The following is a 27869-nucleotide window of genomic DNA, read 5'->3' on the forward strand; positions in this document are numbered from 1 at the left end:
TGGGTTCGGCTGGGTCGAGGGAGCAAGGTTTTATGCCCAGTTCAGGCAGGCAAGGTGTGGAAGGAGCGATGTGGGGGTAAGACAGGATTGGTTTTTCAGCATGCGGATGGATCGCTGGTTTCAGCGGCCCAGGTGCTAGGGGTATTGCGGAAGGCGCTGGTGGTAGTGGGAGAAAAGGCAGAGGATTTTGGGATGCATTCCTTTAGGATGGGCGCAGCATCTGAGGGTACCAGGCTGGGTTTTTCAGAAGACAAGGTGAAAAGATTGGGGCGTTGGAGGTCTGGGAAATACAAGGGGTATGTCAGGGAGTTTGATAAAGGGGAATGTTGAAGAAATGTGGAGTAGGACTTTGTGGGCCAACTGTTGTTGTTGAAATATTTTTGACTTGTCAGTGATTTTGTAATTTCTTTTTCAGATGCTGCGCGAAAGAAGGGGGAGTTGGCGCAAGTTTGGATTGTTGGCCATTCAATTGTTAAGTGGGCTGGGAAAGAGGCGGAGAAAAGGGTGTTTGGAAGGCAACTGGGGTGCAGTTACAAGGAAGTGGTGGTGAGATGGCACGGGTTGGGGGGCCTGCGGTGGGATCAGCTGCTTCCGATATTGGCAGGGATGAGGGAACGCTATGGGGTTCCAGAGGTGGTGATTATGCATGCAGGGGAGAATGACCTGGTGAGAGATACGGGGGTGGCTCTGCTAAAGAAAATGAAGAGGGACTTAGTGTGGGTGCGGGAAATGTGGCCTCAAGCAGTGGTGGTGTGGACTAAGTTGTTGCCGCGATGAGTGTGGAGGGGAGTGAGAAGTGAGGGAGCAATAGAGCGGGCCAGGAAGGGGATAAACAGAGAAATGGTCAAATTTTGTGCCTCGGTGGCGGTGCAGGTCATGGACCATAAGGAAATAACATATGAGGGTCTCCTTATCTTTAGAGAGGATGGGGTACACTTGTCCGTGTATGGGAATAATCACTACCTGGCGGACTTGGGTTCTTGGCTGGGAGACTGGGTAAAAAGTTGGAGGTAGAAAAATTGGGGGGGTGGGGCAGAAAGAACTCCTCAGGGGAGGGTTTTTCTGGTGCCGGGGGCATGGCCCCTGTTGATGTGGGGGGAGGGAAGCACAATGGGGGAATTTCACAGGAAAGGATGGGTTGGCCCTGTTTGCACAAGCAGGTCACCCCGGGGGACCAGGTATTGAGCCCGGAGGGGCATGGCCCCTGGGAGATAGCGGGACGCCTGGAAAAGGGGCAAGGAGACGGTAGGGTCCAAGGGATCATTAGGGAGGAAATGGGTTATTTAATTATTTAATTGTTTGGGGAAACTGAAAATGTTTAATTTATTTAATTGGTTGTTTAAATATCTCTTTAGCTTGTTAGGCCATGGAGCCAGTTAAGCGTTTGATTGTAAGCTTTGGCCTGTCACATTAAAGCGACCTTTTCCACTTTTAAATGAGTCTGGGTTTTTGTGCAGTAAGCCAAAAAGCTCAGTGGGCAGAGTGCCTAATGCGGGCAACGTAATGATAACAATGTCAAACGTGTGACGGTAATTGAGTCTGCATGGAGTGCTCGACCAATTGTCTTTTTTTGGTAGGTGTGTTCTTTCGTTCGTAATCGTAACTAAATGTTCGGGACTCAAATATCTACATTAAACGTCACCGGTGATCCTCCTGGGACTCGAGTGTGTACCAACCACGAGCGCTACTTGTGGGAAAGTGGCATGATCGGGGCCGTCCCACCTAGCCTCAAATCAGGGCCGTGGGGGCGTGGCCGGACAGCCGCCCCGTTTCCTCGGGTTACTAGCGGTCACGCCGCAGCCGGCTCCCCCTCCCGCCTCTCCATTCATTCAGCTGACACGCCCACCTCCCAGCCTACAACCGCATCGTGATTGCTGCAAACCACCCACAAGATGAAGTGCACTGGCGCTGTCCCCACCAGAAGGGCACTATGCGATGTGACCCTCTCCCCGCCCCCTCGGATTTTTTAGGATATCTGCATTGAATTGTGAACGAAATATTGAAATCTCCACTCTAATCTAAAAAATTAACCCAGTTAAAGAACATTAAAAAAGAAATGAAAAGCAGGGCACATTGAACAATAATGCAATACCTTGACTTTCCTGACCCTGATAATACCAGCACGCCACCCTCCAGGCTCAATGAACTCCCCTCCCTGCAGCACGTGTTACACATGTGGGCCACTTCTACTGCATTTTAGCACTTCCAAGCGCTCTCAAGATTCCTGTGGCCATATGTGGCAAGGCCAGTCAGCCTCGATTCTGGGACTGGCCTTTTTAGTTTGGGGTATAAAGTGGTGCTTCCACCAACTATATGCCACAACTATTGCATTCGGTCGAGGGTCAGCACCCTTTGGCGCTTCATATATTTCGGACTGCAACTCGCATGACATCTGGCTGTTGACTATACTGGCAAGGCATAATGGGATTTGTAGTCCAAAACACCTGGCGAGCCAAAGGCTGCGGACCCCGTGATTACGGAGAAATTGAAAGAGGCGCTTACTCAATTTCCACTACAAAGTGAACAAATGAAGGCGCACAGGCAATTACACTTTTATTTCGTACCTCATCAGGCAAATGACTAAAATGGCACGCAGGGGAGCAGTTTACACATAAGGGCAAACATGACATGAACCCTCCGTGCAATTCACATTTTTAAGTAAAATGGACGGCTGTATTTTTTTTAACATGACATAACAACAAAGTGACCAAAGCGCACTGCTGTGCATTCCTATGGGGAGCAACATACAAGTAAAGGCGCCCCTCCCACGCAGTCTCTGAAGTAGACCTCCCCTATCATCGGGGAGAGGGTCCCCCAGAATACCCACATTTACAATGCAAATGGCATTTTATTTATTTATTTAGTGATCCATAATTGCATTCACCCTGTTTGTTAGCACTCCTGGTGTGGGCAGACGGCATGGAAAATGAGACAAGGCGCTATACAATCATTTGCCCAGCTAGGAGCACACACAGAACTCAACTGAGACACGGTTGAAACCAAGGCTCCTGGCTCCAACGCCAGCCGTGTGTCGGGCTACAAGGAAGCGCGTGATCTGTAGGTCCTATAAATCACAGGGTAACTTGAAAAGTATGCATGGATCCCTAAAGGTGCCCCCGCCCGCCGGAGTAGAAACATGCGTGTTTGTAACCAATAGCAGAAAACCCGGCTGAGCTGATGATGAGGAGCCGGGGGCCGCGCCGTGTGCAGCTGTTCTGGGCCCGTCCCGATGCTCCTCTTTAATAATGCATTTCGCTCGCTTTGTTTCCCCGGGGCTCTCCTTATCCCTCTGTTTGTTGGGGGGAGTGAGGGGGATTAGCAGCTTTCGACCAATCCGCACCCCGGCAGCGGCCGCCTCTCCCCCCCCTGCCAAATCCAGGAGGGTGTAGCGCGCTTCATTGAATCTGTTGGATATCCGCCTCGCGTGTCGGGTATGGGCGGGACCAATGAGCAGCCAGCTAGCTGCATAAATTATGACATTCCCATCTGCTGAGCACTCGTCAGCGCATTTAAAACAAGTCTTCACCGACCCGGCGGTTTAGTTACGCAGGAACCGGCAACTCTGAAACAACGTCCAAGGGTCATTTATTAATTTATTTATTTATTGCCACTACTCGACCTCGGTGGAAGGGGTCACTGCTACTGACCTTCACGCCCCGAGAAAATCTGACCCGATTACCTAACGTTGTAGGAGCCGGTGACTGCACACACAGCGTGAAGAGTTGACTCGCCCAAATCTGAACCCTGTTACCAAACGTTGTAGGAGCCGGTGACTGCACACACAGAGGGGAGAGCTGGACTCGCCCATTCCCCAACTTTAGGAGCCATCGACTGCACGGGTGTTCGTAGAACCTTTTCAGAGAGAGATGAGAAGCTGGGCTCTGTGCCTGTCCATTGCATGTCTCCTTTCACCCGTGGACCTTTCCCAGCTCCAAGAAGAGGGTCTCCTGCAAGGTAGGACTTCATTAACTATTCAGATGTTAATGTATTTAGCATCGGGGTGCAGCCTCAGTTAGGGGGTATGATGTCTTTGTCGGTTTCGAGGAGTGTATATCGCCCGCTGGCTGGAAGGCACTATGCTGCGACGCTATGCATGGTTTAGGAGAGCACACCTAATCTCTAACGGACGTGGAAACTGATGGATGCGTGCAACGTTAAAATGCACCGTGTGCGTCTTGAAGCGCAGTTTGTGTCGCTTCTCGTTTGACACAGATGAATGAATGAATGAATGAATGAATGAATGACTGATAAATTAAAGTTGATTCGTAGAACGTGTGGTTCCTGGGCGTTTCAGATCCGATGGCTCCTGCGCTACTTTTTCCACATGTACTTACCGTGCAGTATAATGTAGTCCTGTTTGCCACCCGCACGGCTTCAGCAGGTATTGTCAGAGAGCTGTTTAATGCACGCAGAGACCGTAGCCACACACATGGTTTGGTGTTTGGGCTTTTCTCGAGGCAACAGGATTTGGGCTTCCCGTCTTCTACCGTTTGCTTGCGCTTTTTGGGGGGGGGGAGGGTTCTAGGCTCTTCGTACTTAGCCATTAGCTGCACGTGGAACTTGCTCGCCGGCCGGCTGAGCCTCCCCCTCACCCCAGACTCGTCCCACATTTACTTTGGCCGAGGCTGAGCACGCAGGTGGCTCCTGTGTCACCGCGAGCCGGTTCCTGTGCGCGGAAAGGGGGGGTGGGGCGCTTGGCGTGTGGCTGACCCAGTAGTATGGAGAGTTCCTTTGGTCTTGGGTGGGTCTGTCTGGTTTTGGTGGGAAGAGGGTGTATTGCAGCAGGTGTACCCGAGTCCGTGCTTGGAGTGGTGTGGTGGGCGTGGCTCTAGTGGCTGGCCCCACTGCACACCCCTTTGCTGCAAGAGGTGTGCTGGAAATGCCTGCGCTGTGTGGGGCGTGCCTCTTGCTCCAGGATGTGGCAGAGGGTGTTTTGACAAGTTGTCGGCACTGTGTGCCTGGCGTTTCTTGCTGTTCTGCAAGGTGTGGCCGTTGGGGAGTTATTGGTACGTTGTGGCGGAACTGTCCCGTTTTGCCAGATCCGGCGACAACTTAATCTAATATGTTGCAAACGGGTGTGCAGTTGGCTCTGCAGTGTGTAGCCGATCGGGGCTGCTTGAGCACAACATATACAACATATAGCGTAACAGGAGTTGCATTCTGACATTTTGTACAGTGTTCTGACGGGAATTGTTTGGTACGAGCCCCATAACTACCTTATACCGCTCCACCCCTCTTTACTTGCACGACTCAGATTATGGAAATTAAATGCAGTGCTATAATAGCTACCTAGTGTGGGGCAGCCGAGCCTTCAGTTGCAACGTCCACCTGGCCAGGCTCCCGTGTCCTTGGCTGCTCTGAGTTTGGCGCCGTAGTGTGTATTGCATACCCGAGAAGCATCCTGCCAAACGCTTCCTGCTGCACACAGCTCGTTTAACACTGGCTCTACAGAAGCCTGCGCTGTGTGGGGCGTCCCTCTTGCTCCAGGATGTGGCAGAGGGCAAAACCGCGCAACGTCCACACATCCCACCAACCCCGTCTCTTTACTGGCAGGCATGCATATTGCGGAATCTTCTGTAGAGAATCCGGGCGAGCGCCGCCCACAGGCGGGTTGGAGGGCTGCACAATGGCCTCTGTCAGCTAACAGCCCTTCAGAGACCGCCCTAACGCGGAGTGTGCCTGTTTAGTGCTGACTCACAGTAGGAAGCCAGGGTGTGCCTCTCGCAGCCCCGCCCCTCCACCTCCACCTGAATGTCACCGCCAGTACGAGGAAGGGCCACTTGCAGCACAGCCAACGGCGTGAACTTTGTTTGGGTAACGGAGGCCATCTTCAGAGCACCTTTTACGACGTTCCCCAAGCAAGAGGGCGCTCTCTTGGCCATCCCACTGAATTGGGCAAGTGTGCCCTTGTGGGTCCAGGCACTGTCCCCCAGTGATCCCTTCATGGACTATCGCAATACTCCATTTAATCCATGCATGGAAGGTTAGCCGCCTTGGTGTGGCATAGTAGCGCATCACATTGACCCCAGTTTCGTCCCCCAGTCCCCGCGAGCGGTGCGCTGCCCTGTCAGGCACCCCCCCCCCCTTTCAGCATCTCCATTGTTTGAGTTGATTTCCTGGTGGTCCTCGAGGCTCCTGCCCTGATCGCGCAGCAAGAGCCACGTTTGTATTCGGAATGGTGTTCTCTGAAGGCCCATGTATTTTCATGTTATTCTCGATGCCACAGTTGGTTGCAGGGCTGTGAAGTTTGACTCGACGGGTCTTCGAGCATGGTTCCTGCGGTATCCTATCGCAACACTTGATGAGTACCAAACTCCTAATCATTGGTGGTTAGTGTGTCCTTCAGTTCTGTTTGACAGTCCTTGGGGTGCGGCGCCCCATACTACTAATCGCAGTAGAGTATGACTTGACTAGCATTGACACTAGGTTTCAGTGTCAGAATGGGTTTTAACAGTTTGGAGCCAAAGTTTTTCTAATCTTTGGGAGGAATCACTTTTGTTTCAGGGTGGGGTATGGGCTCGGATTGCTTTGCTGAACTTGTCCCCTGAAAAGCAGAGGAGTTAACACCACACCACACCACACCACGCATGTGCAGAGAAAACGATTCCACTAATTTGTACCCTCCCCTTATCCCAGCCATGATGATTGAGTGTGTTGCCATCTCCGGGGACACAATCTCTCCTTTGTCCCTTTCATGGTAACGGTCCAGTTTTCGAAGAACATGTAACTGATGTTCGTGTTAGAGTTGTATTCGTCGATTGCAGGGGGGGGGGCGGGTCTAATGGCCCCTGATTATTCCTAGAAGTCATATATACATGTCTTATTGTGGAGAGTAAGCAACTTTCTATTATGCTGCTCTTTGCTCCATGCTATCGATCTCCCTCTGCAGCGAGAGAGGGCCTCATGAGAATTGAAGAGCATCGCCTCCTCACTCCTAGATTAATATGCAAAAGGTCTGTGGGCTCCAGCTTCCCCATCTGGGCAGCCTTCTACTGACTCCTCCCCCCCCCCCCACCTTGCGGGCAACATGCCTTCCTATAACAGTAAAAATAAAAAGCTCAACACCCACTCAATTGATGATCCTCATTTATTTTCCTTTCCCCTCCTTTGTCTCTACATTGATGTAACCAGCGCCTAGATGCCAATGGGCTTTGCACGCTTATATACCAGTTTAAATAAACTGGGAGTGGCTTTTTTTTCTGAAGACTACTCGGTGAATAGCCTTTTAAGAGCTGTGAAATTAGGATTTGGTGCTTTATCCTAGGAAGGGAATCACCTGGCATTCTTTTGAGTGATTCATTTTTGAAATCCAATCTAGTCTGCTAGCCTTTTATAAAAGCAGTTAAAAACATTTTTTGAACACCATCATTTTTGCCTGTTGACCATTTGGATGCCCATAGCCCCGGATTTCTGGCCTAAAAGCCCCTTCAGTCCAAGCCAGTATAGTAAGGGATCCAAGTACCTGAATAGTTTTCCCCTCCTCCCCCGCACTTTGTTTGGGTGGGCAAGCTGTCTTCTAGTAGCATCTATGTACACTTCATAAAGACTGGCTGCAGATCAGAGAATTTTTTCAATGGGTCTCATTGGTAAACTTAACAGCATTGTTTGTTGGGGTCAATAAGTAATGCGTTCATTTCTTCTCCCAGACAACACCATCACGGATATACTGAAGGAGGTGCCTGAACCCAGTGCGACGGACACCCCACACGTGAAGTTTAATGCACATTTCTCTCCGGACTACGAGGAGCAGGGATGTTTCCTGTCAACGGATCACGATGCGTGCCTGGAAGACTGCCACTTCAATACAACAGCCAAGACCTTCTTTGTGATCCATGGTTGGACGGTATGTATGCGGCCCAGGTCTAAAATGGTGGGCCAGACAAAAGGGATTATTTTGCGGCTTGACTTTTATTGAAAAATCGACTTTAATTGAGGCAACAAAAGAGATTTTTTCTTTTTGTGCCACTGTTGAGGAGGCTAGCTGAGGACCCTGCACTTTTGCCACCCCTTCAAACTAACCTTGGTCTGCAGGTCTATCTTTACACGAAGTTTCAATGCAAAGCAGATCACCATTGGTACTGATTTGCATACCTGCTGCTTCCAGTGCTTGTGTCCCCCCATTTTACTAGCCTGGCTGCCATGAATGTGCAAGGCCCCATTTTGAATTTTTTTTCTCCCTTCTTTTTGTCTGACTTTGTGGATCAGTTTGCGTTCTGCATGGAACATGTATGTCATTTTGATTCCTTGAATGCGAAGATGCACTTTGGTAATGAGGATACAGACATATGTTTCTCATCATCAGAGTATATGTGGGAGATTTCTGGTAATTCGTAGTTTACATCAAGCATCACATTAGCATCGACAAAGGATGAATTAGGACAGTGGTTAAGTTCATCTTGAACCTTTATCAACTCATCAGCCAATACTATAACCGTAGGTTTAAAAGGTGTGCCACACATGGAAGGAATACACGAAGCGGCAGGAGTTAATAGACCATTTGGCCCAGATGTAACTAAAGGCTTGCTAATGGGCATAAATTTATCATTCAGCGGTAGCTGTGTGCTCACTTCTTTTGCGGCCTGTGGATCTTTGTTGCTTAGTGATTTTCCCAGATCAGTATAGGGATCTGTCAAAGAAGCTGGTTGTATCAGAACTTCACTATCTTTCAGCATAGTTATATCGGAAATAGAGCGCTTGGGTTTAGGCTGCATTATAGACGATGGAATATCAGACATAGCACAATTATCAGGTAAATCACTGCTACAGGGCCTTTTGTCTTTGCCCATAATGGCAAGCATCTCCTGTATATCACGAGACGCTACTGTTGCTTTAGATCTCGCAATTTTAGGAACTCGGGAAGCTGAAGTCACTTGTGGCCGCGGTGTACTGCCCATTATTGTTCTTTTCTGAGAAGCTAAAGGAGGGGAAGAGGATGGAGCTGCCGCCAGCTTGTTTGATCTAAGATAATAAAAGCGTCGGCGCATTTAATACGCCACCCAGAGAAGCACTTGAATTGCTATTTCAAATGAAATGAAAACATTTTTTTTTTTTTTTTTTCCTCTTTCTTCACGAAGCAATGATATTCATCCAAATAGTTTGAGGCAGTTATTCAGTTTCCAGGGAAGGGAACGCCCGACAGCTTGTGGAGCTGCCAGAGTCCGACTCTCCACCCCAAACCCTGTGAACTTGTCAAATGAGTGGAAGTGTGGCTAGCAGTTGGAAGCTTTGATTCAGACCACTCACCGCCGAACAGCAGAACAGCGACTCCAGTCCTTACAGCCTCCAGGGCTTAACGCCACAAGGGTGGATATGCCGGCAGTAAATGCTGGGATCCAGTCACGTGATCGCGCACGTGTGCGCGATAGGCCCCGCCTCCTCCAGGAATCAGGGGAGCAGCAAGAGCTCGGCTCGCAGTGCTGCTGGGCTCGGAATGGGCTGCAATAAAAAAAAAGATGCTTCGTTCGTGAAGCGCACCTCCAGATAGACAGAAACACACCTGCACTTTGGTAATACCTTTTCCAGTAAGGTTTACCTCTTCCAACCACACGCGGTCCAACTCGCGCCTAGTGCGGGCATTGAGTCCCCCGTCCCCATTTAGTGTTCTTACAGTTACTACACATTGTTCGATTGTGTGGATTACAAAACATGCATAATCTTTTCAAGCTAGTAAGGCACACACAGCCCCACTTCTGCATGTGTACCCCATAATATTGGCCTTACTTGCTGTGGAAATCGTACGCTGAAGCAGGGTACTATGTTGTACGGGGGAGGTCAACTAAACAAAACGAATTTGGTAAAGAAATGTTTGTTGTGTTCTTCCTCCTTGGGCGAGGTAGATCTTTCCAGTCTCAAGTATGAGATTACTACCAGCACTTTAGAAAGGTAGCCCCCCAAATTCCAGAATCATTCCATGTATTTCCATACTTGGAACTAAAATATTTCCATGCCAAAAAATCGAACTCCATTGTACAGAGGTAAAATCCTTCTACCATCCGTCTAAGGCTATTACAAAAGCCGAAGTAGCAGGTGCCTCATTAGTTTCAATCATTGATGTATGTGCTGGACCTGCGGGCAATGAAAATACCATCGGAATGTTTCAATTCTTTGGAGGTTCGACAGCGGATGTCCTTTTTTTATTTTTATATACATTTTTTAAAAACCTGGACCACCTATATTTCTCTTTCTGGGATTTTATTTTAGGTTTACTGGGCTTTCTGGACTTAACCTTTTTTTGTGTTTAGTTGTACTGTAAATTTCACTTTTTGCTATGCCCCAGTCTTTGTCAAAAACTAATCTCACTAGAGTGCATGGGGACCAATTCCATTGGTGATGGTGCACGGTACAAATACCTTTAACATTTAACTAACAGTTGAACTGGACGAAAATATCCGTTACGTAGCTCGCTTGCATGCATTTTGCAATTCGATCTTTTGGGATTTTGTCTGTTTGTCCCCGCAAACCCGGCAACCCATAATACCAAACTGGTTGAGTGGGGGACAACCTCGCTACCCTGTTTAGTATTATGGCCTTCGATTTAATCTACTATGCCAAATGCACACGAAACGTGATCATTTCATCCATTTCCGTGGAACTGGGATCAATTTATTGGTAGGGGAAGGAGAGATGATGGGTTCCTTAATGCAAGCACCTCTTAGACACATCTTGCATTGACGTGTGCTCTGGACACGTGCGCCGTCGCTGCCAGAGCTATTTTTATCACCTTAGTTATGTAGTTTGATCAACAATGGGTGCATAGTAGAAGCACTTGTGGTACATACAACCCAGTACAAATCAGAAATGGCTTGTAGGCGTGTGAGGGCAGAATGACAACCAGGAATATAGCGCCCCTCTGAAGGGCTTTGTGATCTTGTCTTAAATTGCACAATGACCTGCATATAGTATTGTATCAATTTTCATCACCAGAAATCTACCATTAGTTCACATTTGTGTGTGCTGCACCTTAACCAATGAGACTGCCCCCAAAGCCCCCTTTGTTTGAAGCGTCCCCTTTTTAGTTGTCAGCACCTGTTGATGCAGCTCTGTCGATTGCTTTTCTATGGTTACGGTGCTGTTGTAAATGTCAGGTTAATGGGCTTAGTAGGTTGTTGGAAAAGCTCCTCCAATGTATGTTTGTGGAAGTGCTCTTGTTGTATTGTCCTCAAAGTTAGACCCCGGGCATGAGTGATCAATACCACAAAACCTGGCACTCGCCCACACTTGAATCATAACTGCTTCAAAAGGACTATTGACGTTTGGCTAATCATTGGATGCTCAAGACCGTGGGCGGGATGGTTGCCTATGCAGAATGGTGCACAATGGGAAGCTGTTGGTTTGGTGGGAGGCCATGGAGGAGCGGGGGAACAATGTTAAATAGTTTCTTCATGGAAAGATTTTTCTTTATACAGATGAGTGGAACATTTGAACGCTGGCTGGAGACTCTTGTGTCAGCCCTTCGGGCAAGGGAGCGGGACTGCAATGTGGTTGTGGTGGACTGGCTTCCTCTCGCCCATCAGCTCTACCCTGATGCTGTGAACAACACCAAGTCTGTGGGAGAAGACCTTGCAAAGCTACTCAACTGGCTAACGGTATGTTTTTGTTTTTAGTATCAAATAGATTTTTAAGAGTAGTGAGTGATGCATGCCAATGAATCTTGGCTAATCCTCCGTACAGCTTTCCTTATACAAGGGCTCAGCCACCTGTGGCTCACCAGATGTTTTTGACTGCAACCCCCAGTGATCCCTCACCATTCACTATGCTGGCTAGGGATGAACAGAGTTGTAGTTCAAGACCTCTTGTGAGCCAAAGAGTGCAGATTCTTGGCCTAGGTCATCTGTCGATAATGCTATTACCCAGTTGATCGAAAAATGTGAACTAATGGTAGATTTCACCGAATGCGGGTCAGAAAATTGCCAACATTAAGATTGGGGGTGTCCCCCTGCTCCTCATGTTTTAGTAGCTTCGGCCTTGAGTTGCGGGGGTATTCCCAACATCCATAAAATTGGCAACAGGGGCAAAAATTGCTTGGTGGCCCCCCCCCCAATTTTAATGAACAGTCAAAACTGAGGCCCAGCAGTTACACTGCGCGCAGTCCAGAACTGAACAAAATGTCAGCATCTGTCAATCACTACTACCAAAGCCCACATTGAGCCCCAGGATCACATATCCTGTTCGAGTTTAATTCTTTCCAGTGCATTCCCAGCTAAACTGAAGGTAGAGGTAAAAAGGGAGGTGTTGCCAAGACAGCTGTGTGGTTACATTCCAGTTGGCTCTGTTGTGTTAGAGGCCCCACACAGCAGCACTGTGGGTGGGTGTGGGCTTTAACCATAGCAAAGAAGATAGGTCTGAGTGGAAGGCTGGATGCTCTTAGTTTGGAGGGAGTGGTGGAGGGGGTTAGATGCTGTACTTATCCGAGATACACTATACAGATTCCTCAGTTGTGTTCTGCTACGACTATGACTGGGGTTGTAGCTGGGCGGGGCAAGATGCTGATAACAGGGCAGCTATGTGGGAGTCTTGTAGGGTCAGCTGAATATACATCTTTCTCAATGTTGATGAACCCTAAAGTGGGGAGAGGGTTAATGCCATAAAGCGTCTTCTGTACGAGGTGCTTGTCCTTTCTCCCAATCAGACTTTATTGGCAATGGTTTGGAATGCACAATAATTCAACAAGTGTGTATTGTGATAGTTGATTTTACTGGCCATTCAGCTGGCATGCATATATCCACACTGTGCAACAGGTGGGTTCAAAGTGCCTTAAGATATTTTTGTGGGGAGGCGAGTTGCAGGGGGGAGATCTGGTTCAATTGTCGCAGGTTAAAAAAAAGAAAGTGTGCTAAAATTGGATCAATTCATGGATGCAGCAAAAGCGGTCTGTGCTACCAATTATGTAAGGAAAACTTTAGACGAGAAGGAACACTGTCTATGAATGGGGTGGGTGCGAGGGTAGTGGGTGGGGCAGATGGTTAGACCACAAAACAGAAGTCTACCTTTAACTCAAACAATGTAAAATATAGGAAGTTTTTTTTCTTTCTCCTTGAAGGCAGATTCAAGTCCTGTGTAGCTTGTGGGGCTGATGGAGAGAAGGGAGACCATGTCCTGCAATGCGCTTTCTTTTGGAGGCTTTTTTAAAATGTGTTTTATTAAACCCTCCACTAAACGGGCAATAACATACACCATGCACATTTAATCCACTTAGAACATTGATTTCATTAGTATCCATTTTACAATAAGAATCTCTACCTTCATCTAATAAATACCAAAAATTATATAATTCATAACTTAATTCCTGAGTTGATTTACATCTTCCATATTTGAAATTTCGCTCGTATCTTATCCATGTAGGTGTATTATTTCAAGATCCACCACAACAGTTCACTGGCCACTGATTGACTACAGTTTCATTCATGTTAGGGGTTTCTAATTAGCAAGGACCCACTTGCATAAAGGTTGTTTCTGGACTGATCCCCGATTCTGTAGCTACCAGTTGATGCTGTTTCAGTTGTTGGCATAGCCTTGCAGGTGGCGTCTGTTCAGTGCCCCAAATGCTGGCTTCTTGATCAATTAAAGAGATCCTTTATAGCGGGAAGAATTGATGCATCGGGCAGGAATGTATCATTCAGACCTTTGCCGCAGGTGCATTGAAATTCCTTGCTTGGGAGTGGTCCTTTCCTGCTGTAGTTTAGTACTGTTGGTTAATGTTTCTCAATATTGAAAGGCACTTTCTTGGTTTGCTTGCAGGATAAGTGGAATTTTCCACTTCACAAGGTTCACCTGATCGGTTACAGTCTTGGCGCTCACGTGGCTGGATACGCCGGCAACTTCGTAAAGGGCACCGTTGGAAGAATCACAGGTTTGTTTTGAGTTCACCTAACCATCCCACATTGCCTCACCCTCCTCATTCAGTTTGGGTTATTCTCTTTGAACTCGTTTGTGGCAAGTTCCAAGTCTTCTGTAGACTCTTCGGGCAAGGGATATTCTTTTTCCTTTCCATGGTGGCGGATTGTTTCATACTTCAATGGAGAAATTTGCGTTCAACAGTTCCCTTCCATCCCTCTGGATTTTCTTGTGGAAATGTTGCATCTTTGGATAAGGGGACCATGGTGAGAGGATGCTAAAGCACATAACTTATTCTAACCCAAATCTGAAATAATTTGGCATTTGAAATGCTGGTTAATTCCTTCTGTTGCAGTTAGGTAGATAAAAAAAAAAACGCCTTTTTTATTTACTCGCACCGACTGCTTTCTAGCTTACTTTGCAAATCTATTTTGAACAACTCCATTGATTAGTACATGGCCCACAAATATGTATTTTAAGGAGTAAACCTCTAAATGAAGATTGCAACATGTGCCATGTCTATTAAATGTTCAAGTATTCCCCCAGGATACCTCGCTGAGAAGCTCTGCTCCTCAGATTTCCCCCTAAAGGACATAGGCAGACTAACTCTGCTGCGGTTGCTTTCAGATGCCTTGCTGCCTAATTGTCAGTTAAGGCTCAATAAATACCTTATCCATTTGCCTTTAATACAGCTAGTTTACACACCGATGATACTTTCATACAGATTGCTTGATGGTGTTTTTTTGGCTGGGCTTTGTTTTACCAAAATTTGGTGCAAGAGTTCAATTTTCCTGTTCTGTTGGCACAAGTGAGTCGGCGGACATAGTGGTTTTCGATCAAGGCCAACACATTACAAAATGGAGCACAAATCACAGGATTGTTGGGTGTTTGAGCCACATGACTTTGTATTGGTCCCACTGTTCTGATTTGCTTTGGGTCAATTCCTTGTGGGATCTCTTCTCAGTACTTGAAAGATTGGGGATATTGCATGAAACACACTATTTTGGTTCGGGGGACTGGAAAACTAGATGCAGTTGAGCCAATTAGCTCATATATAGGACTATCTTGATGTCTTTCAGGTCTGGATCCTGCTGGGCCAATGTTTGAAGGTGCAGAACCTGACCAACGCCTGTCCCCGGATGATGCAGACTTTGTGGACGTACTTCACACCTACACACGCGGCGCCTTGGGTGTGAGCATTGGGATCCAAATGCCGATTGGCCACATGGATGTCTACCCTAACGGCGGAGATGTTCAGCCTGGGTGTGGGTTTGGCGATGTCCTTGGAGCCATAGCTGCTGGATGTAAGTTATGATGACGTACAAAGCAGACTTTTGGATACCACACTGAGCATCTTCTCCCACTCAGTCATGTTCATCTCAAAGATCTGTTTGTGTTACAAGGGTCATTAATGATTGGAGTGAGGCTGGACATGGGGCTTACAACCATGACTGTGAATATATAGCGATTGGTACCTGTATTTTAAATGCACAACTACATCTCAGATCAGTAAGTGTAAAATCTAGAAATGACACTACAGGTAGGAGGGGCCAAAACGCCAAATAACCTTAATGGCCATCTGTCTGCCTGATGTGCTTTATTTTTATTTTTTTCCCCCCTTTCTCTCCAATTGTTTCCCACATGCTGTAACCTACTTATTGTTCATACAGTAGTATTGACGGAGGTGGTTTTGTAATGTTTTCTGTAGCCTTAAGGTCAAACTGATTACAAGAGACACATTGCAAGATTGGTGGTGCAGTAAAGATGTGGCTGTAATATTTTTTTTTTTTTTTTGGGCTGTAACAGAAGTGCAGCTGCATTAACCACACCTCCAAATTAAACACTCCAGCATCACAGTGGCGGTAAATCATTCACTAAAACCATTGTAATTGCAACTTGGGGTACATTTGCCTCTGTTCTTTGGAGTTCTAGGGACTCCAAAAATGGGGACTAACACCACCATACCACAACTCTCAATCCTGTGTCCACAGGACTGAGTGGAAGTAAAGGTAACTGATTTTGGCTGTAATTCTGCAGATTTGCTGCCAAATTCTGAATGGGTCAAATTGTGTCCCAATGTATAGATGTTGCCCACATATTTGTCCAAATGTATGCAAGCTTCTCATTTGCTTTTGCTATGTACAGTCTCGCTCCTCCCCATCCATGCATTTGCATGATTAATATCAAGAATCGCAAATCCTTTGACCCGAGCCGACATTTGTAATTGGAACACTGGGAAGCCCTGTATGTGCGATAGAGTTGAGTCTCGTAAGTTTCACGTTTGCTCGGTGGGAGAACCAACGAATGGGTTTCTTTTTTGCAGCGATTGGCGAGGTTCTGAAATGTGAACATGAACGATCTGTGCACCTTTTTGTGGACTCGCTGGTGCACCAAGATAAAGAGAGTTTGGCATTTCGGTGCACGGACTCTGCCCGCTTCAAGAAGGGCATCTGTCTGAGTTGCCGGAAGAATCGCTGCAACAGCATTGGCTATAATCTCAAGAACACACGGAGCAAAAGGAGCAGCAAGATGTACCTGAAGACCCGGGCAGATATGCCCTTTAAAGGTAAGGGGGCAGCTTCCTGTTCCTTCAACAGTGGACATTAAATATTCAATGGAAAGAGTCTAGGTTCACTTTCGTATGCCCTCTATGGTCCTCAAATGCATAGAAGCTCGAGCCCTCAATATCTAGTTCAAAGGATCATGAAGAATCCAATGTTTAAAAATCGGAGATAAGACAAGTCCAACTTATTGGTGGTTCCAAGAGCTAAACTGGCTCTAACCGATAAGAGTGTGCTACACTGCAGCTCCCAAACTATGGAACTATATTCCGCCAGAGCTCAGAATGGAAAAGTCCCAGGATAAATTTAAGAAACTGAAGACAGCTCTTGTGTAATCCTTGCTATTTGTCTGGTATGATGGGCAGTTGTGGTGTTTCACCCTCTGTGCCTGTATGCCTCTGGGCCGGTTTGGTGAAGTTGCTCATGAGTTTAGACTGGAGGTGTTTATATTTTTTGAGTTGTGGTTAACTTCATAGTAACCCAATTGAGCAGCAAAGCGGGTTTCAAGCCGAACTTTCCAATCTACACCAAAGCCAAAAGTATGTTATCTTGTATTTTTTTTTTTATTGGAGGAACATAGTCTTCCACTCCTGGCCTTCACTTGGAATATTGATGTCAAGTCTGACAAAGCGCAAATTATCTTTTCCAAGGAAACCCTGACATGGTCTCTTGACTGAGTTGCCACCTAGCCATGTCAGTCAGTTCTTGAACCCTTTCTTCTTTTAGTCTACCATCATTTTCCTGAATGTGTAGGCTCAGAAGGGCAAGATGAATATGGCTTTCCCCTCTGCTGTGGTGGGGGCAGGCATGGCCTTTAACACCATCAGCCCGAGCCTAATTAAGCCTATCGAAGGATGTGGGGAGGCAACTGGGAGAGGCTCCCTGTTGGCATTTGAGGGTTGGGAGAGTGGGGGAAATGGTGCCACCCGTGTATGGGCCTTGGTGGCTGGAAAAGCGGGAGTAGGATGTATATTGTCTGTTCCAGCCACCTGGTTGGCTAATGGCACTAACTAGTTCTGTCTAGAAGGAAGCAGCAGAACTCCCTATAATTCACTTGACAAAGCAAATTTGCTTTGACCTTCTGAGCAGGTTGGGTCTTTTGTGGCCTAGTAGAGTTGATAAAGTGATGGTTCAAAGGTATTCTCCTCTGTTGGTCCAGCTGTTGGATCCTTTGCCATTGTACACACTGCTAGTCTGTGAATGTGCAAGCCAAGATCATGCGATATTTCTTTCTGCTAGATGCGAGCAACAGTCAGAATTTACAGTGAGGACCCATTTGTAAGCTGCTGCTGACCTAGTAAAAGTAATGCTTCTGTTGGGAGAAAAAAAACAATTTGGTACATTGGCTAATCAACTTCGTGCTTGATTTGTTCTTGTTCTTAGTTGCGCCGCTATTGGCGGTGTGTATGTATTGGAGGGCGTTGGCTTGTGTTCTTGATCATATTGCAATGTGGTTTTTGTGGTCTACAGAACAAAGGGAATGTATCACCAGAAAGGGAACTATAGGATTGTCTTTGAACTTGTGTTTACTGGTTTTCATTTTTTTGTTTTTTTGGGGGTCTTCTGTGTCACATTCCTCTCTGCAGCCTCTTACAGCCTTCATTTGCAGTGCGTTAACACAATGCCTTTCGTGCTTGTGACTGTGTTTGTTTTTCTGCAGCGTATCATTACCAGATGAAAATGCACATCTTCAGCTACAAGACACTAAGTGAAAATGAACCTAGCTTTACTGTGACCCTCTATGGCACCAACAATGACACGCTACCACTTGTTCTAGAAATGTAAGTAGCACAGATCACTGGCACCACTGTCTAACCTCAACTTTGCTTTTCCCAAATTGTTGGAATGCTGAGGCTCCCACAAACCATAGAGGATAACAGGAGCAGTGATGTTTTTCTTACTTGTATTACTATGCTCCTGGGATAATTCCGCTTTACACCTATGCATTGTAACTAATTCGGGGACACAAATTCCTCTCCCCATCAAGATCCTAGGTTGGATCCAATCTGGATTTTGACAGTCTCATTCTTCGGTTCAAGGTTGCCCATTTTGTCCCTTGGCGTCAATGGATTGGATTTTTAATTTGACAGCATTATCTGTTTCACATCCTTGAATGCACTGTTCTTTGAAAACCTACAGGTGGCTGGTATGTCGCTTGATGTTTACATTTGTAATTTCCATTTAGGGCTGAAATATCTGCCAAATTCCCTTTCCCTTTCTCCCTGCTCTTCCTCTGGTCCTTCTCCGGCCACCTCTCCTCCCTCCTTCTGCCGTAGACCAGTCTGATCTATGAAAGTCTCAAACTGGTTCATCCCTGCTCCTCCAAAACCACCAAGGACCACATTGACTCCCTGACTTCTGCTCTGTCCGACTTCTGCAAGCACTCCTTTGCCACTGGAGTCTTCCCATCCCCCCTGAAGCACTCCCTTGTGCACCCTCTTAATAAACCCTCTGTCGACCCGTCCTGCCCGGCTAATTATCGCCCAATCTCCATCACTACCTTCCTGGGCAAACTCCTGGAAAAGCTGGCCATCTCCCAGCTTAATCTTCAAACTTAATCTGTTGGTTGTCTTCATGACCATCAGTCTGGCTTCAGAGCTGCCAGAAGCACGGAAACTGCTCTCCTGAACATCCATGAAGACCTGCCCTCAAACCTTGATTCCAACACCCCCTGTCCTCATCTTGAACTCTCTTCTGCCTTTGACATGGTGAATCATCCCATCCTGCTCAACTGTCTCTGTGATAACCTGGGTATCACCGGTCTGGCCCTGTTGTGGCTGACTTCTTTCCTCTGATCAACCCCTCCCCCCAGGTCCAACTTGGGTCCTTCCCCCTCTATCTCTACCTGTGGTGACCCCCAGGGGTCTAAACTCTCTCCCTGGCTTTTCAACCAATTTCAGTGCTATGCGAATGACACTCTGCTCATTTTCAGGCTACATTCGGCCACCTTCTCCATCTCATCTCGAACTGTCTGCTATCCAGGAGTGGTGTGCCGCCAATTATCTCTGCCTTAATGCCAGTAAGACTCACATTCTCCTCATCGGCACACCCACTCCCTCCTTTGACCCCCCACACTCCTTCTCTCCTCACATCTCTGACGTTTCTAAGAAGTCACACTACCAGCTGCACCTCCTCAGAGGTATTTTTCCTTTCTATCCTTCCCCAGAAGCTCACTTTCACCAGAACAGAACTGCAAGACTTGTCCTTGGCCTCAAGCCGAGGCATTGTATCTCCAGGATTGTAATTTCTGCACTGGCTCCCAGTGGCTGCAAGGATTAAGTTCAAAACCCTCTGCATTGTCCACAAGGCCTTCTGGTGCCGGGGGCCTCAATGCCTTCAACTCTCTTCCTAAATATCTTCCTTCTCGAGCTCTCCGCTCATCCGCCTCCAACTACCTCCTGGTCAGTCACTTCTCCAAGCAACGAGTTGGTGGTAGATCTTTCTTCGGCTGGGACCTTCCTCTGGAACAGCCTCCCTGAAACTTGAGGAGAACCATCTCTGGTTCCGGAAGCACCTAAAAACCTTTGCTTCTCCACCTCTCCCCTGCTGAATTCCTGGCTGAAACTGAACTGCTTACCTGGCCACCCTCTGATCGCAGGCTCAGGTCCCCTCCCCCACCAGTTACACACCTGCACTGCCTCCCTGGCAACCCACACACTTGGGGACTGTTTTGTTTCCATACAGTCCCCCACCAGCACTTGCACTCAATGTCTGCACTTATGCACTTGCCACCAGCTGGCCTTACTTCTCCTATTGTTTGTTTATTCGATTACCCCATGTACTGCACTGCCCCCCCACCCCGCACTTTTCCTCTTCCCCTGCACTTGCGTGATCTGAATGACACTCAGCCTAGTAGGATCGCTGTCTGTCCTCCCTCTGTTCCCCCTCCCTTGCCACGTCGCGCCTTGAAACACCTGTGTATAGGCGCGTTATAAATGCCATATCAAGCGGCAGAATTTACCATCTTATGATGGTTGACTTCTATACTGCAACATGTTATCAACCACCCCTTGGCCCTGTTTCCATGCCAAGTCATTCATTCCCTTCTGTCCTGGCATGACTCCTACTGCTCTCAATGCAGCTACTGAGTACATAATTTCAATCCCAAAAACTGCTGTATGGAATCTCATCCAGAAGTCTAGCGACCACCCATACCTCTCTGCTCGACTCCAGACCTCATGCCAGCCTGCACCCTCCCCCTCGTTCTTTGCACAAAAAGGGGCCTTTTCTGAGGCCTTCCAAGACTGCAATCTACTGGACAACCTAGAAACTGACTTTTGATTAGAATAGGTGATACTCTGCCAATCTCATGCTCACGGAGAGTTTGATTATACCAGATGTTACACAAAACCAGAATCCGCACTGTACAAAGATGCCCCATAGAATATATTGATCATGTTCATATACAAAAGCATTTCTTCCAATGCGGACAATCTTGCTAATCGCTATTGGGTATTGATTGTAGGTTTCCAGGCGATAAATGCATGTTGGGCTTACTAGCAAACATATTTTTTTTTTTTTTCAGACCTGACCAAATTGGCTTCAATTTCACGAACACGTTCCTTGTCCACACGGAAGAAGACGTTGGCGATCTCTTAAAGATCAAACTCTCTTGGGAGGGCTCATCTCAGACATGGACCTCTTGGTGGAAAGGCTTTAAGAGTTACTACTGGTCTCCCGAAGATGGCGAAAAGCAGGAGTTGCACATCAGGCGCATTCGTGTGAAGTCTGGGGAAACCCAAAAAAAGTAAGCGCTAAACCTTTGCCATTTTCTTAATCACATTTATTAATCCTTCATTTAAACACAGCCTGCATACCCCTAGCAATATATGATCCACTTGGTTGATTTCCTTGTGCTGGTCCCATTAGCTATACTTACCACTTTTGCTCTAACCTCCAAAGAGCTCGAAGTGTATTTGGACATTGCCGTTTGCTCCGATCTTGGATTAGCGAGAGTGGCTGTTGGGGAACGTCACGCTTTTGAGTCTCTGGCTTCTTCAGTAAACCATTTGTAACCAAGTCCTTTCTTTTCATCCTTGTGTTGAACTAGTTACAGGAGTGTTTCAATCATTCATTTGCATCGCATTCTAACCACCAAATTTGTAAATGAGCACAATAAACGGATCCATGCCGTTGCACAAGGGACTGCATTTTCTAAGATCTTGACTGCTGGACCATATTCAACACTGTGAATGTATTGCACTTGGATTCCCATCACCTGCCATATGCTCACCTCCTTTGCCCCTTCACCTATCTCTGTTTAGATGGCAGAGGGATGGTTTTGAAATGTCATAGGTTATTTATAATGTGCTTAATACCCAGAGGTTTCTAAGCGCGGATCGAACCTGTGTTGCTCCGTGTCTTGCTTCCAAGGCGAGCCCATTGCTTCTAAACTATCCCCCCGAGACGTAAAATGGTGCCAAATGTTGTGCGCCGGTGCCATCGTTGTGTGGTATCGGTAGGTTTCTAGATTCTTGACCTTTGGAGTATGAGATGTAAATTGCTGTAGCCTTTAATTGGTGATTTACGCCCGTGATAATTTAGTAGATATACGGTTCAGGTAACTTAAAGAAACCAACTACATATCGAGCATCTCAAGAAGTTCAGATTTGTAGTTTTGGCTAGTAAAATATTCTAAAGCGGGGCACGCAAAGCAACTTGGACTGATCAGGCCTTCCATCCAGAACCGCTTGTTTGGTGTATTTTTTTTTTTAAATGTTTATTTATTTTAAATTCTTTTGGAGACTAAACTTGCAGGCTGGCAAAAAAAGGGGTGTATTTCGAAAAAAAAGGGTGTAGTTCGAAATTCTCTTTTGAATCCATGCTGAACCTCGAGCCTCCCAATCCTCCCCGCCACACCGACTTTTTAGTTGCAGCATGTGAAATTTTAAGCTCTATAAACCCAGGGGACAGAGGCAACAAATTGGTTTACATCTTGGCATCTGCAGCCCACATACATTTTGAGTTTCAGATACTCTGCGCTGTTAGCGTATGTGATTTCATTCGTTTTTGCTAGTAACCATATTGGTGTGCCATTGCTACAATAAGCTATTGGAAAAATCCATAACCAGAAGAGCCATCGTCCAAACCACACAAACATGTGATCTATTGAAGGGTAAACTGAGCATTTCCCCAATGTTGTAGGCTTCATCCAATATTTTTGGGAGCTCTTCATTTTTAAGATTACTTAACTCTGGGGCTAAATCATGATATATTTATTATTCGTTTCAGAGCGGTATCACTGGTAATATTTTAACCACAAACATTCATAGCCTTAAAATATGGGAAACTTGTTTATGGATCCACATTCTAAATTGAGGAACCGACTTGATAGATATTTTTTTTCAATGTAAAGGTTTATTTTAGTCTAGGGAATGCAGGGGGTTTACTGTAATGCTGTTACTTTGAACATTCGATGCATGATATGATTGGATATTTATAACGTGCTTAATACCCATTTCCTGATGACAAAAGTTTTATTTTCAAAAGAAAACTCGGACTGGGTTTCCGATGTATATATCTGCTGGGTATTCACCTATATGGCCCGCAGGACAAATGACTGCAATTCTTGACATCTAAATGAATTTCTGGTTTTGCCCCAACCGTGCTATTCTACTTGCGTGGCCTTAAATTGGTGAAGCTACAGACCTAGAAGTCCACTCTATAACATACCTGCTAGTTTTCTTTTCCTTCGAATTTATTGTTCTGGATCAATCGTTCATTGCCCCTCCTGACTGACGTTTCTCCTGGACGGCTGTAGTTGGTTCTTCTAAAAGTAATTTGGTCCTTAAGTCTGTCCCGTGACTTCGCTGTGTCTGATGCCTTCTGTTAATGCCCTTTTGGACATACTTGTTGCAAAATATCTGCTTTACAGCTACTGTGTAATTTGTGTCAATGTACGCTTTTCCAACTTTTAACATGGTCCTTTGTTGGTAAAGGGGTCTTGATTGGAGGGGGGAGGCAGCTCCTGTTGCAGAGATGTGGTCCATTATAGTTGAATAGAATGCGATTTCTTTATTTTCCTTTCCATTATTTGAAAATTCTCGTTCTAAAAATGCCATTTTTAGTTTAATAATTTTTTTTTTCCAGATTTACATTCTGTGCTGAAGATCCTCTATTAATAAACAACAATATCACCCCGGGTGGGGATCTCTGGTTTGTGAAATGTCGAGATGGCTGGGAAGTGAAAAGATCAAAGAGGTAAGGACTGAAATAACTATTGGTGGCAAGTACGTAATGGTGTTGGCAATGCTGTACCCCACTCTGAAGGTGCAGCTTACTGGTGTCATAATACTATTGAAAGCATGAAATTGGAGTTCCGTTTAGCCGGCCAGTCTTGTTCCTAGAGTTATTTTTGGCTGATTGGCCCAGCTACGCGAATGCATCCCATGCAAAACCGCTTCTTGGCAGGAGAGCTGGTTGGACTTTCTGTTAGAGTGAAATATAGGGCTTACTGCATCAAATGATTTGATTGTTTGCAATTATAATGCACATATCTCCAAGAGAACCTGGCAGCGAACTGCATCTAGGCACAGATGATAGTACTGCTAAACTTAACATGCCATCGATCAGAACACTGCAACAAGATAGGTACGTGTGTTTGCGAAAGATGGCTAGAGAATTTATTTGACAAAGATGTATCTGCAAAGAATTCCAGGCTCGAGGGTCTGCATCGGAGAAACTTCTGTCACCCCAGGTAGTTCTAGAAGGGGGGGGGGGAGAGACTACCAGCAGACATTTGTCCATTGAACGCAGTGATTGAAAAGGTTTATAGTTTTTGATTTTGGATATTAAGATTGGCAGGGGAAAGATCATGACTACATATAAAAATGACATAATTTAATTATCTCCTGCAGGCTCTTCCGATAGCCAGATATCTAACTTCTCTGAGACAGTGAAATGATCAGTCGCACTGTAGAGTTCTATATCACCTGAAGCCGTTGGCATTGATATTTAGTAGTCAACAAGCATTGCAATAGTTCAATTTGGTGTTGATGAGAGAACCCACCACCATAGGACTAGCCTTTACAGAAATAAGCGGAAGCACTGGTTTAAGAAGCTTCGTCTGATAATTAAGTCTTTAACATCTGGTTTACCTGGAGATTGCAGTTTATGCTGGATTGCCAGATAACACCGAGATTCTTTACGGTTTAAGTGTAATCAGCTGCTAATCCAAACAAGATTGGACGGGGTATTCAGGCCAACTACTTGCTCTGCTTCTGCGACCAGAGACCATGATCTCCGTTTTGGAAGTGTTTAGTTGGAGCTCCTTGTCCTGCATCCAGATTTGTTTTAGCAGCACATTTTAATCTGTGCTCCATTGCCTCTACAGGTTGTGTAAATCTTGCATATATTTGCTTATCCGCATAGGAAACTGAGGAAATATGTGACGTAGTGGACGTATGAACAATATTGGGGACCGGGACGAGCCCTGCTGAACTGCGCAGCTAATGGGCATAGATTCGGACATATGAGCATGAGTTATTAGATAGTAACCTGGACCTAGCCTGGATGGACATACGGGAGACTTTTCTTGTTTGCTATTCAGTATCGAAGAAATCACTACCATTTCTCTATACAATTAGTGGCTTGTCAGTATCGGAATAGGTCTCACTGTTTTGCTTAATCAATTATCAAAACTGATGGCACCTAAAGGGATTCCTTAATTGAGTGTCCACAGAACAGTTGATGTGGCTGGGTTGTAATCCAATTGTCCCCGCTAACCTCTGGACCCCACACTTCGCTTTTCGAAGTTCTTCTGAATTCAGTGTTGCACTAAGCTGTTTCTGTTTCAGCAAGTGCAACAGAGGAGTCGTCTATTTGGGGTACATGTGTGGGAAACCTCCTGATGATTGAACACTGACTTGGGTGTGTGTGGGAGCGGGGGGGGGGGTGTGGTGGCGAACAGTCTATCTAAATGTTTAACATTGAATTGATGTACACTTGTGTGTGTGTGTGAAGAACATGTAACATGTTGAATGGGGCCAATGTGTACTATGATAAATACTGCTTCATTTGCAAAAACTAGAGTAAGCAGGACATGGATTGTTACTTGGCAGTGTTTTTTTGTGTCTGTTAAACAGATGGGGCAAATACGAAGCCTGTGAAAATAGTAATCCCTATAGTGTGTGATTTGTCACTTCAACGTCAATCTGTTGACGGCTGCTTAAAGGCCTTGCTTGGCGTTAATTGGGTTTATGGGGATCCTGGTGACTACATGGTCCCTTCTGTTTTACACCGATTTCTTTTTAGTTGGTCTAGAGTAAAATCAAACTTTTGCATAGCATGATGGCATAACGTTTCAATAGCATGACAGCATATTGAAAATACTATTTCATGTGTATGTTCAATCCTAAATTCATAGCATTTTTATTTTTTAAATTTCAGATATCATTTGAAAGCTCATCATGGTTTGAACTGAAGAGCTGCATCAAACCAACCTTACCAAAAAAGCACTTGGAAAGAAGTTACAGCACAGTAGTTCTAAACCGCAAGCTCGCTTCGGCGTCGCTGCATCGATGCACTGAAGAACACTTGGGTTTGAGAGTTGACGTCTAGCCTGTGGTCCTTTCCTTTAATCTGAACTGCAATGGATCTAATCCGAAAGGCATCCAAATTAACTAAATGTATCCCACAGCACAGGCCTGAGCACTTATTCTCCCGGTGTTTGCACTATTACCATTGCTGCAACAAAGGATATCGCATTCGTTTTCTGTGGTGCCCCTGTAAAATACTGAGATTGTTTATTGCTGACCAATGAACATTAAGTCAGTTTCAGATGTGTACTGGTGAAGGGCACTGAGAAAGCACTCATTCCAGCTACAGAATTGCACTTAAAGAAATTGGAATCAGGCTCAAAAACGAAAATGAAGATGAGCCTGATCAATCAATGTACATAAACTCTTATCTGCTGGTCTCTGCACAGGTGTGCCCATTGTGTCATGTTTGGGATTCTTGCGTTTACCTTCTCTCTTTGTGGAGAAATCTGACCCAGATGTGGTTGTGCATGTCCTGACTGCTGCGCAGTGGTAAACCAGTGCATATTTATTAGCATCAATGCTTCAGCGGTTGTCAGTATTTCAAGGTCAGCCAGTCTACTCGCGTAGGCTTACACAACCAAGGCCCTTGTTGCAGTGGGTTAATGCAGGCACATATCTGTTCGTGTGACTGTCTAGTGGTTGCTGCTTGTTGCATTAGGAATTGTGAAGAGGAAATCCTTGGAGTTCTGTTCGCTGGCTCCTCTGAGAGCCCTGGTAGACAACACTGAGCTTTTGTGTCAATTCTATGGTTTTTTGTGTGGGGCGTTCTGGTAAATGTTTGAGAATAGTATTATGGGAAGAATGAAACTTATGTGGTGGAGTCTAGTTCTCAAACTATGGATGCATATTGCTTGAAGGTTGTGGGATGGAACAGGCAAGCTTTCCCTTCCCGGACCCCTGTCTCCAGAAAGAGCGGGAAGAGCTGCCCTTTTGGCTTAACCATGCACAAAGCATAGATATTTATTTGCATTTTAATTCTCTATTTGTAGTTCTAGTGAAAGATAGTGGTTTTCTTTTCTGCTTTTGTGCATGGGCTTCCTCTTTATGAGCCAATGGTTTTCTAAAATAAGAGTAACCATTTGGCTCAAGAGCTGAGCTGCTAAGGTGCTTTTGTCCCAGGAGATGTAACCAGGAATTGGTGTATGTCAACCTATTCAGAAGGTCGCCTGTTGAAGTGCCCTTGTGAACGGTTTGTTTGGTGTCCACGATTTGGCATAGTGGGCATGAGGCGCTAAATCTGCAGCCTCTGTGGGAACGTTTAGCTAAAAGCTGCCCATTAATGCACCATAATGGTGAGAATGAAACTTGAAACCATTGTCTTAATTGTAAATGTATACCTTGCACAATGGTGCAGTATGGGCATCCATGAAGCGGAAAGGCTACTCTACTGCGGCTGCTTTACGCTCCCTCTGCTATAGAACATTTTGCCTGCTGTTCTTGGAACACCTTGCTTTTTGGAAAAGTGTTTTTGATTGGCTGGTGTGGATGATCTTATTGTAAAGTTCCATATTGTGTATTTGGATCTTCTGGTGTCTTGTCGCTGAAGGACCAACCATGTTTGTACTCCATGCTCCACTGGTTCCACCGGGGACGCATTCCAAGTGAAGTAATGTCTCCATGTCTCTGCATGGAGAATGGTCGAATTTCTCGTGTGTACCTCTACGGTACAAGAAGCCTATGAAATTGCCTTGTGACCGTGCCATATTTATACTGTTCTCATGTTTTTTATAACGTAGTATTTATTTTCTATGTGTATATAATATGAAATGTTAGTTGCACATGCTTTTTTGAATTTAACAGTTTGACAGGAAAAATAAATAGAAAAATTAAACTCTACTATTGCCTTTTAATTTCTATCAGTTGAATTGTAAAATGTTGACACTAATCATTTGACACTAATAATTTGATACTTTGTGGTTTTTATACAACTTTTCTT

The 27869-nt window shown here is 45.7% G+C and overlaps 1 protein-coding gene and 1 long non-coding RNA gene across 2 annotated transcripts in view; one reads left to right on the forward strand and one right to left on the reverse strand.

Annotated features, from left to right (window-relative positions):
* The window catches only part of LOC138511350 (uncharacterized), a 58340-nt gene extending 52565 nt beyond the window's left edge, over positions 1-5775 (reverse strand). Inside the window, exon 1 of the long non-coding RNA XR_011280610.1 lies at positions 5290-5775. This is a non-coding gene — a long non-coding RNA (uncharacterized lncRNA). The remainder of the gene's footprint in view (positions 1-5289) is intronic.
* LIPG (lipase G, endothelial type) lies at positions 3492-27769 on the forward strand. The gene is made up of 10 exons (XM_069626957.1): positions 3492-3954; positions 7647-7843; positions 11406-11585; positions 13738-13849; positions 14913-15137; positions 16157-16399; positions 18055-18175; positions 20920-21141; positions 23484-23594; positions 25782-27769. The coding sequence occupies exons 1-10, from the start codon at positions 3867-3869 to the stop codon at positions 25813-25815; spliced, it is 1533 nt and encodes a 510-aa protein (XP_069483058.1). The 5' UTR covers positions 3492-3866; the 3' UTR covers positions 25816-27769.
* The last annotated feature ends 100 nt before the right edge of the window (positions 27770-27869 follow it).

This window comes from Ambystoma mexicanum, chromosome 6p (assembly GCF_040938575.1).
Source record: "Ambystoma mexicanum isolate Mex_15411 chromosome 6p, UKY_AmexF1_1, whole genome shotgun sequence".
NCBI classification, from domain to species: Eukaryota; Metazoa; Chordata; class Amphibia; order Caudata; family Ambystomatidae; genus Ambystoma; species Ambystoma mexicanum.

Bases quoted from the DNA above. Each gene is read 5' to 3' on its own strand.
- LIPG (XM_069626957.1), top strand. From the start codon at position 3,867: ATGAGAAGCTGGGCTCTGTGCCTGTCCATTGCATGTCTCCTTTCACCC. The intron at 7,844-11,405 runs GTATGTATGCGG...TTCTTTATACAG, and splicing joins TTGTGATCCATGGTTGGACG to ATGAGTGGAACATTTGAACG. The intron at 16,400-18,054 runs GTAAGGGGGCAG...GTTTTTCTGCAG, and splicing joins GGCAGATATGCCCTTTAAAG to CGTATCATTACCAGATGAAA.